General features: G+C 47.5%; 4 protein-coding genes across 4 annotated transcripts; 2 read left to right on the top strand and 2 right to left on the bottom strand.

The window, feature by feature from the left end:
* Positions 1 to 3,540: 3,540 nt before the first annotated feature.
* On the top strand, positions 3,541 to 4,068 carry PGRI_022290 (uncharacterized protein; the record flags this gene model as incomplete). Its single annotated transcript, XM_040789942.1, has 1 exon — positions 3,541 to 4,068. One exon carries the CDS (start codon positions 3,541 to 3,543, stop codon positions 4,066 to 4,068), a length of 528 nt encoding a protein of 175 aa, XP_040646895.1.
* A 71-nt stretch (positions 4,069 to 4,139) lies between these two features.
* PGRI_022280 (ATP-binding mismatch repair protein PMS1) lies at positions 4,140 to 7,340 on the bottom strand (the record flags this gene model as incomplete). The annotated part of the gene is made up of 4 exons (XM_040789941.1): positions 4,140 to 6,940; positions 7,000 to 7,086; positions 7,150 to 7,246; positions 7,302 to 7,340. The coding sequence occupies 4 exons, from the start codon at positions 7,338 to 7,340 to the stop codon at positions 4,140 to 4,142; spliced, it is 3,024 nt and encodes a 1,007-aa protein (XP_040646894.1).
* Positions 7,341 to 7,614: 274 nt separating this feature from the next.
* PGRI_022270 (serine incorporator domain-containing protein) lies at positions 7,615 to 8,972 on the bottom strand (the record flags this gene model as incomplete). Its single annotated transcript, XM_040789940.1, has 2 exons — positions 7,615 to 8,334; positions 8,385 to 8,972. The coding sequence occupies 2 exons, from the start codon at positions 8,970 to 8,972 to the stop codon at positions 7,615 to 7,617; spliced, it is 1,308 nt and encodes a 435-aa protein (XP_040646893.1).
* Positions 8,973 to 10,330: 1,358 nt separating this feature from the next.
* On the top strand, positions 10,331 to 12,140 carry PGRI_022260 (uncharacterized protein; the record flags this gene model as incomplete). The annotated part of the gene is made up of 5 exons (XM_040789939.1): positions 10,331 to 10,411; positions 10,472 to 10,543; positions 10,594 to 10,726; positions 10,777 to 10,881; positions 10,939 to 12,140. The coding sequence occupies 5 exons, from the start codon at positions 10,331 to 10,333 to the stop codon at positions 12,138 to 12,140; spliced, it is 1,593 nt and encodes a 530-aa protein (XP_040646892.1).
* Between the last annotated feature and the right edge of the window lie 721 nt (positions 12,141 to 12,861).

Below are 12,861 nucleotides of genomic sequence, written 5' to 3'. Positions count from 1 at the left end.
GCTTCTTGTGTGGCAAGTGCCTTGGCACTATACTCGTTATCAGGTTGAAAGTGCTACACAGGATTATTTCTTGCGAAGCCAAGAGAACGTGAAAGTGAGATTAGAAGAGAAGAAAGGGCAAAAGCTATAGAGAAGCGATTTACTCTGTATCAAATATTCAAGCGCTTCTCATTTTTCTTCCTAATCACCCACAAATAGCTATAGCCAAGAGACCGAAGATGTAACTAGTGTAGAAGGTATGATGCAATAGCAAAAGTCTCTTGAATTCAAAGATAGATACTACGAAACCTACGACCAATCTTGCTTGATTGGAATGAAATGTTTCCAGGTACATCACTGACCAAGAGCATAGCAGGCGAATAATGCAATGTATACCCAGCCCACTCCGATCAGAGATGTAATGGATTTTGCTGTAAGGCCCTGCAACGTGCACTGATCCGAGAGTGTGATCTCTTCGGATCATGTACCCATGCAAGAGAACAATAGCTCTCTTATTGACCTGAAATCCCACTGCCCACTGAAAAGGCCCCCCCGAGGGCAAACAAGTAAACCATAAGGTTTGGAGCTCCAACTTGTTTCTTCGCTTTTTCAAAAAAAAGCGGGATTGCATGGCCATCTGCAAGGGACATCACACAGTGTGTAATGCCAAAACTCCGTCGAATGCACTGATCAACAATAACCTCAAGTTAGCAACAAAAACATATAGACTGGTAGGAGACTCACCTGGAATTTAGCCGGACCCGCGAAGACTGGATTGTGCATATCCAGTCCGACTTCAGGTCTTCCCACGAAGGTTCTGATGAGAGAAGACATGTTAGAAATGATAAGAAACCACATGCGGGAAAAAAACTTACCTGGACTTGCGTCCTGGATATGCCGCGACAAACGAAAATGACAAGCCGTATTGGTTGCAATGCGACCCATTCCGGGTCGGGCTGTCCCCCCCTCGTAGATTGATGGGCCTTAGATCCCATCTGCCTCCCCAAGGTTTACAGCACAACGTACCTCCGAAGACACAACGTGCCTCCAAAGAGAGCCGACTTGGTCCGGGCGTTGGCGACAACGAATTCTGTTTCAAGAAGAATGGGGTTAGAATTGGTAAAATGCCACTGGCTGGAGAACTCACCCCACATCACCAAGGCTGACAGTTCAGTCAAAGACCTTCCATGCTCAGTGCAGGTACAACTTTGGCACCACCCAACGAAGGTCCTGAGAGGTGACGAGTCAGCGATAGAGACAATATTGATACTGGCAGGAGAACATACAACCATGTCGCCGAGGCTTATCGGGGACCCCGATCTCGGTTTCCCAACGAAGGACCTAATCAGAAAAAGCATGAGTTAGACATGTCAAAAGCTTGTGGGTGGGAGTACATACCCAACCTGTTCGATATTTAGGAGACCCCGAAGGGTTCCCCGCACGTCTACTAAGGCTGTCAAATTGTCAGAAAGGTTCATGGACATATAATATCTTGATTGGGGAGAGAGTGTGGATGCTCACCTGTATCACTGCTCGAGTCAGGGAAGCCATACCAGATTAGATCCAGGAAGCTTGTGACAAGAGGTGGTTGACAAGAGGAAGTTCGAAAAGTCTGAGGGAAGGGGGCTTTTATAGGGGACCCTGCGACAGCTGAAGTTCTTGCGGAAGGTGCGACTACCTAATTAGGACGTAACTACCCTGAGCGTGACAAAAAAAATAAAAAATAAAATAAAGAGAACAAAGAAACTACATTGCCTAATTCGGAACAATGCAAAATAATAGATTATTTTTATAATACTACTAGACCTAATTGGGATTAGAGTTCAAGGTACTAATTTTTGATTTTCTTTTTTTGCTCTCAACCTCGCCAGGTTGTTTAATATTGCGTTATAGCGATTATAACAGGGTACACATCTATTAACCAGCACTTCAGGGTCCTGTTTCCTATACACATAACCCTGCCGCGATAGCTCGTGTGAAAAGGGACGCTAATGTATGCATGCCACCAATATTCAATATGGTATTATTTCAAAAACATTATAATTAATTAGATACAGAAAAAGGTGCACTCTGCGCACTACATAGCAATTGATTATCATTAATAAATGGCAACGGCATAACTGTCAAAAAGAGTCTTGTGGCATGCATTCATGTTTGTGGCATGTATGTTGTATGTCCCTTCACGAGCTGTCGTGGCAGCCTAGCTAGGTGTTGAATGATGAATGAAATATACCTCCCATATTCCTCGTCCATTGAGATAGAAGAGTCTACTTGTGTTGAGAATATTGCCGGAATACCGCCTGTTTACGTAAAGAGCTATGTATCCTGGGATGTGGTGTTGGGGTTCGATCGGATTTACTTCGTTTTGGACGTATGGAAATGAACAGAAGCCAGGGTCTCTCTGGGAAGACCGGGCCACGGGACAGCGGGATGTAAATGAGGATCATCCGATCGAACACAATTTTTTTAGCCAATCTTGGCTTGATATGAATACCTATTACTCGAACTCATATCATATCCATTTCAACTATATGCGAGAAGCGGATGGTGATCCCGCATACCCGCCGCCGGCGAACACTAGGTACCTATGTACCATTCCATCCAGGGATGGATGTACCATAAATTACATAATATTCTACGAGAGCTTCCAAGTGTACTGTTTCAGGAACCTTGGAAGGTACCTAAGTATTGGTGGTGAAATGGGTGGGGCTAAGGGGTGCAAAAACTTATGTCTAGTTACTGTAAGCTTTATACGTACCTAGGTAGTCCACGGGTGTTCATTAGTTAAGCGACCCGCTTCTGGCATCTTTTCCAACTATGGTTTAGTTTCCTAGACTCACTATATGTGCGGGTATGTCTAGCTCTGAGTTCACGAGGATTGCGTGGCACTCTGCCAATGTGAACAGCATCAACGTCAAGAACTCACTTTGTGCACGTCTCTCAGAGTAGGACTTTACTGACATATGAACCTGCAGTTTGTCTATTGTGCTTTCTATAGGCGTCCTATATGCGATACCTCTCATATTACATTGATAAAAGCATACTTTCGGATTATGGCACTCTGATTAGGTGGTAGTCTCTACCATAAGACCGTAAGACCGTAAGAGTTCGTAGTGTGTCGTTTATCTCTTTTGAGTATGGAGTCTTTTCAAGAATTTTCCTTAATAGTTTGTTCAGTCCTCCCGTAGTCTAGATCGTGTGCAGGGGACGATATCCGGGGCCTTTATTTACATGACTAAGCTAACATACCCCTATTTGAAAATATCTCTGTTATATTCCCTTTCCACAAGCCAAGTAAAACAAAAGGACCGAATGTTCTAGTCTTCAAGATAAACACAGCGCGATCAGACACACTGATCGACAAACATCCATTACTTAGGGCGGGGAACAGATGCTAATAGAGATGACATGTGCCGGGTGGGGTTGTCGATCTTTTGTTTTGTTGTACGGCTTTCTTATATCAGTAACCCGAGATCCAAAGATATACCTATAGATCCTATATCATCTCGCCAAAGATCATATTTACAAATCCAAGACCCGAACCAAAATAAAACAAGAACCATGGACAACTCCACCCCGCAACCGAACCCAAACTCAACCCCAAATCCAATCGCAGACCCAACCCCAAACACAACAGACGACCAACGACAAAAAGAAGCGCTGGCAGCCTTTACCGCAACCCTGCACTCGGTTGGGACGAACCTTGAAGCGCCACTCCGCGACCGCGCAGCAAACATCCAATCCAATGCGGTGGCGCTAGAAAGGCAAGAAGCCGAGCTAGCAGAGAATACGCAGCGACTTGCGCGGCAAAATCAGCAGTGGGTGGGATTCGCGGATGAGACGCGTGAGGGATTAAAGGAGATTGGGGATGTGCAGAATTGGGCTGAGATGATTGAGCGGGATTTGCTGGCCTTAGAGGATATGATGGATAATGTTGAAAAAGGCCATGGGGAACATGGGAGTGAGGATGACCGTGATATGGAACTGAATGGGGATATTGAGAATGGAAACGCAAATGGTCATGTTGATATAGATGCCAATGGGAAGAAAGTGGATCAGCCGGCGAAAGGGTGGTTGCGATGGTGGTGATGGTTCATATCTTTGTTCATTTGGGTTGTTCTTGTTATACATCTATATCACCCACAGGGTATCGTTATGGACTATTCTTCATCCTCATCTTCTTCTCCTTCCAAGTATTGTTTCCAAGGGTCGAGTCCTTCAGGTTCCTCAAATTCATTCCATTCATCCCACTGGCTCAGACTCATCAAGTGCCGCATCGTCGGTCGGCCATGGGGGCAATTCCAAGGTTTATCGATAGTACCCATGTTCTGAACAACTCGCTCCATTTGGCGGTTTGTCAGGGTCTTCCCGATCATGATACTTGAGCGACAAGCGCGCATAGCAAACATTTTGCGCACTTTGCTTGGCCGTGGTACTGACAGTCCATTCGACGTTGAAATTGACTCCGACAGCAACACGATCAGTTCCTCCAGATCGCGTACGCCGAATACCACTTCCCTGCTCAGCGGCAACGAGACCAGCTGACATCGACGACCGATAGGTTCATCGCCGCTTTCGTCGACAGTCACGAGGAAGCCGTTTTTCTCAAGAGCGGCCCTATTCTCAAGGACAACCTCTTCTTCAACGGCAGTCAGATCGAGGCGTTGTGGACGGACAAGTCGTTGATTTTGAACCACGGTTTCAGCCTGCAGGCGCTCGAAGTTGAATTTTTCATCAGAGGCATGCTGGTCAATGATGAAGAGTTCATCGTGGTCTTCTCCTGGGCGAACTGCGATGATGAAGCCCAGGTTAAACTGGCCGATGATGCGCATTTGGGCGAAATCGTTCTTGCTTACAGTCAAGGAAAGTTTGTCCTCGGCGGTTTTCTCGCCAAGGTCAGCGGCTTCCTCTGTGGTTATCTTGTTGCCTGCTTGCAGTGTTTTTTGCAATGTGATGAGTTGAGATTGGAGACGTCGAATAGACCCGTCTACCGTGCCGACAAGCTGTGTAGTTGCGTCGCGATGCGCAGCGCCCTTATTCATCTTCTTTGCACGGTTTGTGCTGTTGTCTTGAGTAAGCAAAGCAGTTTCCTCGGCCTCATGAATGAGCCGTTGGACTATAGCTTCTTCCTGTGCCTTCTTCTGAGCTTCGTCGAGATTGTCATCTGCGGCGGTGTCTTTGTCTATTGCCTCGGTGTTTTCGATTTCTGATTGAGCTGCAGCTAGGTCGGGAACATAGCCGCCATTCTCGGGCAGGGGTGAACCCTCGGCTTCGGGCTCTTGCTCAGTGCCTTGTGTGTCCTCGACTTCACTTGAGAGGTTATTTTCATCTTCTTCAATCTGGTCACCTTCACTAGCAGAGGCCTCTTCATCTTCATCTTCGTTTTTATCTTCATCCAGTTGTGATCCAGGAGCAGCAAACGCTTTCATGTGTTCGCCAAAAATATTAGGCCGTGATGGTGTGTGTATCCGTCTCTTCCGCCGAGGTGGCTCTCTCATTAGAGGTGGATCTTCCGATAATCGCTTCCGTGGAGGACCACTACCGACCATGGAGGTTATAGTTCGATTGCCAATAGTTATAGTAGCCAGTTCGGCGGGCTCCCTTCGAGGACGCATTCTATCGAAGGCATTTTGGACAATGTTGGGAATTTCTTCTGGATCTCCACGAGCACGAGAGGGAGTCTCGTCAGGAGGTGATGGCTGGGATGAGGGTTCGCGTAATATATGGGTCGGCTCGGGTTCCTCTTGGGCGGCTGTTTGGACGAAAAGCTCGTCGTCAGAAATCCCCGCAACAGACGCTTCTAGCTCACTTGGGGCTGGCGTCGACATCGAAGAGCGACTGGTCGCAGCACGGGGTGTTCTTATTGATCGAGCCGGAGATGGCGTGGCTTGAGCCCTTCCCGTGCCCCCTTGCGAGCTCGCGAGGCGCGGGATCATGCTCTGTTGACTTTTCCCGGGGCTCTCAACCACCTTCTCTTTCGTCTGATCTTGACTTGAACTTCTGAATCCACTGCTTTCGCTCAGTTCCCGAGCAGTGGTGAACCCTGGAAGCGATGCTAATGGTTGCTGTTTGGGCAAAGGCCTGGATTTGACCGCTGACTGCGGTACACTTTGGTCTGCATCCTCAAAGAGTTGCGTAAGAGAAACTTTGAGCGATTCAATCATTGCCCCCGCGTCATGAAGCAGAATCTGGCGCTTATCGGGTGACACATTGACATCATAAGCGTTTGTATCCATCTGAAAGTCTGCAAATATGAACGCAGACTGTGAGACATTGAACGACTTGTAAACCTCATTGAACGCCTTCTGAATCTGGGGCAGACCACATGGCCGCGAGTTGACAAAGAACATCTGACGATCTGGAGTCTGACGACCCTCGCCGAATACAGGACGCGAGATATGGCCTCGCACTTGAATTTTGCTCAGTTGTTCATCGCCAGCCCGTTTGGTAGCTGCCGCAGGCTCAAACTCCAGCTCTAGATCAAGGGATATCAGAGCGGATAATGTCTTCGCACCATACACATTGGCAATATTCTCCTTAGTAGTCTTATTTCCATTTGTAGAAAAGACCACCACGTTCCGTGTCTTGCCAACAGTGTTCCTGACGCTGAACCGGACCCCGATGCTAATGCATGCATAGGCATGGAGCAGATTCAAAACCTTCCCGTATTCGCGCTTGATATTCTTCTCCAGTTCCCGCCGACGTACCGGGAGCCGCTTGAAGATGCCTTCTACCGATGCAGTCGTTCCTTTCTGCCCAGCCACGATCTGTGTCTTCTGGAGTTTCCCGGATTGCTCAAAATCAAGTCTATTCGCGCGGGGAACTTGCTTGTCTTGTGCTGTAACGATGTGGAAGTCGGCCAACGCACAGAGTGAGGATATCGCCTCGCCTCGGAAACCGAAGGTGTGCAGGCTTGAGAGGTCATCGTATGACGATAATTTGGAGGTATAATGCTTCAAAGCTAAGAGAAACAGAGAGTCAGCTTGAGTGCAATGTACGCAGAAAGAGGCGAGAACCCACCGACGTTCTCATAGTTCTCTGGGGAGATCCCGCTGCCGTTATCTTGGACCTCAATTAGGTCCAGCCCATTATTCTTGAATCGGATCTCTGAAACCCACGAAATTATTAGAAAATGCATCACGAACCATAACTAGAAAGCTATTCACCCACCGATCGTCGTTGCGCCGGCATCCAGACTGTTTTCAACAAGCTCTTTGGCGACGGAGCACAAGTCAACGATGACTTGACCCGATTGAATTTGGTGCACCTAATCAATGCGCTGGTTAGATCGGGGCGTGGCGGGGAAACATCGAATTCCATACAGAGCGGGCCTCGATGGCTTGTATTGTCGCCATCTTCATCCCATGATGTCTGTTGGAGGATAAGTTGGCACGCGTCTCACTTAACGCGTGGTTTTGCCAAGCCCGCAGTGGGCCGTTAGAATACAGCTCTATACTCATTATTCGATGACGCCCCTGTTCTACTTTACCCAAGGACTTGTTGTTTGCGTACAATGTGGACATATTTATTTGCGGAATTGGAATTTTCATAACACTGTAATTATGGATATAAACCAAAACGGACAAATCAGGAGCAACAATCTCGCTCTTAACGCCCAAAAATCAATAAAGAAAACTAATAAACACCGAAGCGCTCCGGCAGCACAACAGGCGCAATCAGAGTCCACAGATAGATAGTATAGCAGACCCAGGAGCTAACGATCTTCACCCAGCTGGCCCAGTATGTGCGGCCTACTGGTGCGAAATCTGTCGTGGTATCCACCGTCAGTCCCTGGACTAACAAAGTAGCTACCCATGTCGTGGCGAGGAAGAAGATGATGTGGAAGAGCGAGTAATTGTATTGGGTTGAACCACGCTCGTCGTCTTTCGTGGTGTCATACTCATCCTCGTCATCACTATCATCCAGGGCACTGGCAGGAAGACTGCCGCTCTCAACAGCAGCCCGGAGAGCTTCGGCGCGCATCTCCCGACGGACGTTCGGTTGTTGGGTCACCAATCCGTGTTCGTTGTCATCTGCACCAAGTTGGATGTAGCCGTGGCCGCCCTTCGATCCCAGGGCAATTCCTTGAGTGGCAGCACGTGTGGTAGTGTATGCAATAGTCAGCATAGTAACAATCGCACCGAGAACGACCGTTGCAGTCCTGGTTGCTCCGTTGGAACGGACGAGGGGGTTGCACTGTTTATCATCTGGTTCCATCGAAACGGCAGACATGGTGAGGTACGTGCAGTAGACAGTGACCATTGCAGCTTGAGCTAGTCCTGCGCGGGAATTTGATTCTTGCACTGCTGGTTGAACAGAGACGAAAGAGATGATCAAAAATACGACTAGGTTAATCTGTGACAAGTTAGTTTGGGCACCAGATTCGTGGTGTGAGGGATACATACGGTGATGGCAGCCTGGTTCATAGAGCAACCGCTTTTCGCGAAGAAGATGTACATCAGAACGGTCATGACCAAAGATGCCAAATACATGCCGAGGGTGGATCCAATAAGCAGACCGCGCCATAACCGAGAGTCACTGTCTTCAATTTTCTGCAGACATAGCTCTGCCCACGAGTGCGCAAGATCCACCAAAAGGATCAAACCCAAAAGCAAAAAGAGCATTGCGCAGAAGAATGCGATATAGTTGCCATAGACAAAGAAGAAGGGTTCGGGGATAAAGAAAGACATGACGACAAAGGCCACCCAGAGAATGACTTTCGGGCCCCAGTATCCATTCTGGAGAGCGGCGCGAGTATCTTTCGAGTTTTTAACCCCGAGAAGCAAAAGAGCGAGGATCAAATGAAAGAGACCGAGGGCGAAATTAATACGATGGACTGCGACCCAGCCGTGACATTCCTTCCCGTCGCATCGAATCTCCATATAATCCAGTGTCAGATGTTGTAATTTCTTCAGAGCCCATGGTGTGAGCATAATCCAGGATATGATGGAGTTGATCAAAAGGATGAAGGCATAGGCGATTCTCGTCGCCATACTGTTGTCTTTGTTAGTCCGAGGTTCTCCGCACTAGGTGAATGATGAATGGTACCTGTTTTGAAATTTCCCGCAGGCACTACATACTGCAGAGCATGTCGCTGCTCCGCAGCATGATGTTGCGACTGTCAACAACTGAAATAAAATCAATTAGCTAACTGTGCAAGTGTATGGGTGAACTGGAGATAGGCGACAACATACTGTACCAACACTTGGCACGGCCAACAGGGGAATGGAAAGGAGGGCACCCATCTTGGGAGTGCAGGTATTCGATAACCCAGTTTTCTATAATGTACCTTGAAAGTGAATCAAGATTCAGATTCAATGAGAGTGTGGAGAGAGGCAAGTGATCAGATTGAAGATCATCTGAGACCGGCTCCGTCATGGCGTTACGTAATATCCCCAAGTCCAAAATATATCACGTGTCAAGCCTCTTTGCCAATTTAGGATTAGACTCTCTCTCTCCGCTCTCCTCGACATCTTTTGCATACTTCCAAGTTCAGTATCACACTTGAGTCCTGGATAGTGGTGATATTACCTGCAAAAAAAAACGATGCCTCATTAAAACTATCACTATCTTGAAGCAGAAAATCAGAAACCTACAATATTTAAAAATCTATACTTTGATTGTAACTACAATAGCCAGTTAGTTGTACGGCCTTATGTAGTTAGTGTTTCTGGGGGGGTGTTTCTTGTTTTTTTTTTCATTATATATCTCCACCTTCTAGACGGCTTTCATTATATATCTTTTGATATTGTGGGACAGAATAAGCCACTTTAGACGAAACTGGAATCCCCCGTTTTAACCCGTGCTATAACTCAGGCATTGAGGTTTTAAGGCATCCAGGGCATTACGTTTTTTTAGTGGAGATGGGTCTTATCGCGTGGAGAAACATCCGTGACATTTGGCTCTATGACGATTCACGATTCGTGCGATTTCGGAGGATTTGACGCATTTTCATACGGAACACAATCTTGATTATCAATGCAACGTAGGACCTTAGATATGTAGTACCCTACATTCCATTCCTTTCTCTTTTTACCTCTTATTTCAATCTTTCAAAATCAATTTCTATCCGTATTTACATATCAGTTGACGTGGAGCAAACTTTCTTGGCACTTGCTTGACGGTTGTTCCGACCACGCGGCCTCCGGGGGTGATCCATCTCCAAGTCCTTAAGTGTACGCTCCTGAAAACTCCTAGGCCTTATATTCCTCAATTCCTCTATAACTTCATTCGCTCTTTTCGCTCTTTTCATTTTCAGATCCGATGTTCCTCCTAGTAGCCTCATACCTGTCCAGGGCCTAATCAACCACGCCAAAACACTATCGCACAAGATATCAAGAGCGAGAGGAACATGTCCGGCTCTCTCCATCTAACTGCCCGAGTTATTTCCGTCATTGCAGGGACGCTGGTCGCCCTCTCATGCGGAACCAATGTGCGTGGTATCTCCGATCTTATCCCCATTTAGGACCGTTAAGGTTAACTCCCCTGTCAGTATGCATACTCCGCATGGGCGCCGCAATTTGCGCATCGAATGAAGCTCTCGTCGACCGAGAGCAATTTCATTGTGAGTTACCCCACATCCGGTGGCAGGAAACGAGTATTAACAAGCTCTAGGGTGTCGCGGGGAACCTGGGGATGTATGCTATGGGGATCCCAATGGGATTGTTGACAGATGCCCGCGGTCCCCGACTTGTCTCGTTAATCGGCTCTGTTTGCCTGGGCCTGGGTTACTTCCCAATCTATATGGGTATGTCTTGATATTACTTCTGCGGAATTGAGCAGCTCTAATGTTTGTAGCATATGATAATGGGCAAGGATCGATGCCGGTTGTCTTCCTATGCCTATTTGCTTTCCTTACTGGTATGGGCGGTTGTTCTGCCTTTGGCGGTGCCATCAAAACAGGTATACATACTATACCAAGAACTCTATTCGATACTATAGTTAACCTAATGGCTCTAGCGGCATCCAACTTTCCCGAACACCGCGGCACGGCAACCGCTTTCCCAATGGCTGCCTTTGGACTGAGTGCGCTATTCTGGTCGAATCTATCGACTCTCGTTTTCAAGGACGACACTGGCCGCTTTCTTCTACTTCTAGCCCTCGGAACCTCAATTCTGTCCTTCGCCGCAATTCCATTCCTTCGAATCCTCGCCAGCGAGCCCTACTCGTCTATACCCCACAACGCACGGGACTCCAGAAGAAACAACTCCAGTGACCTCCAACCCGTGCCGGAGGAGTCCGATCTACATGGCTCCACTGCTTATGATCACGAGCAGTACCCTGCGCATGCGCGGTCGCACTCGGTTGCCTCGAACTCCCAAGGTAGAGCATTCGCTAATAATGACGAGACCGCATCCTTGGTATCCAAGCACGACCGCCCACGTCCCTCTTTTGATACACTTGATGATGACTTCCTGGATGAAGTGGCCATTGAGGCGCACCAAACCGACATCAGAGGTCTTGCCATGCTCCGCAAAGTCGAGTTCTGGCAGCTCTTTTTGACCATGGGACTATTGTCCGGTATCGGCTTGATGACTATCAACAACATTGGCAACAGCGTGAAGGCTCTGTGGCTATACTACGACGACAGCGCAACGGACATGTTCATCCAACACCGCCAGGTCATGCACGTCTCCATTCTTTCCTTTGGCAATTTCCTCGGCCGTCTATTTAGCGGCATCGGCTCTGACCTGCTAGTCAAGAAGCTCGGCATGTCCCGTATCTGGTGTTTATTCCTATCGGCGGTAGTCTTCACCCTGACCCAGCTTGCCGGCACCACTATTTCCAACCCGAACAGCCTCGTCGTTGTTTCCGGCTTCACTGGAATCGCTTACGGCTTCCTGTTCGGTGTCTTCCCTTCCCTGACCGCACACACTTTCGGAATTGGCGGCCTATCCCAGAATTGGGGCGTCATGACACTAGCGCCAGTGTTTAGTGGTAATGTTTTCAATTTGCTATACGGTAATATCTACGACGCACACTCTGTTGTCGGCCACGATGGCGACCGCGAGTGCCCCGATGGACTGGGCTGCTACCGCTCAGCCTACTTTTTGACTTTCATTTCCGGGTTGTTTGGCATCGCAGTTTGTCTATGGACCATCATTCGCGAAAAGAACATCAATAACATCATGAGCAAGAAGTTGGACCACCGACTCGCGTGAATTTTATGATTCTTTTCCGTCAATTTGGATCACCTAGGTGCAGTCCTACCCGGATGGCAAGCATAGGCTTATGAATTGCTTTCTTGCTTGCACATTTGCCTAGACCTTTTTGCGATCTGTTATGACCTCTCATAGAGTACATCTCATGGTGGATGTTATTTGGCTGGTTTCCACATTTGGTATACCCATGATGCACTGTTTTCTTTATAGATTTGATACTTCGTGCGTCCGTCTTGCTTTGAATTATCCTACGTAATTTCCATAGGCCATAGCTTGGTCAATTTCATTACTGTATATTTGGAGCCTCGGTATTATTGAAGTTATTCAAGTAGTCCCTAGCCTCGGGCTCGATCTAAGCAGTAGATAACATGCTTCGTTGTTCCTTTCCACTTTCATGCTGCAGCCAAACAAGTTCTTAAGATTGATAGACGAAGATTCTGCAAGACGCGTTCATTTCCCTCTTAATACAGTAGATTTCACAACACAAAAAACGAAAACGTTCGTTTAAATCAACCAAAAGACAACCCGGCGCGTAGAACCACCAAGCTGGGCTAAACAATCAAAAACAGTTGCCTTGCTCTATCAAAGCAACAAACAGGAATAATAATGATTGCAAGCACCAACTAGCACATTGAGGAGAACATCCCAGGAAAAACACACCCAGACGACAAGACACTTCCCAGTTAGATCACCGATCCATCGATCTTCCACATCCTTGGGT

Source organism: Penicillium griseofulvum, assembly GCF_001561935.1.
Source record: "Penicillium griseofulvum strain PG3 chromosome Unknown contig_80, whole genome shotgun sequence".
Classification (NCBI taxonomy): domain Eukaryota; kingdom Fungi; phylum Ascomycota; class Eurotiomycetes; order Eurotiales; family Aspergillaceae; genus Penicillium; species Penicillium griseofulvum.
This window is presented reverse-complemented; position numbering and strand designations above follow the sequence as displayed.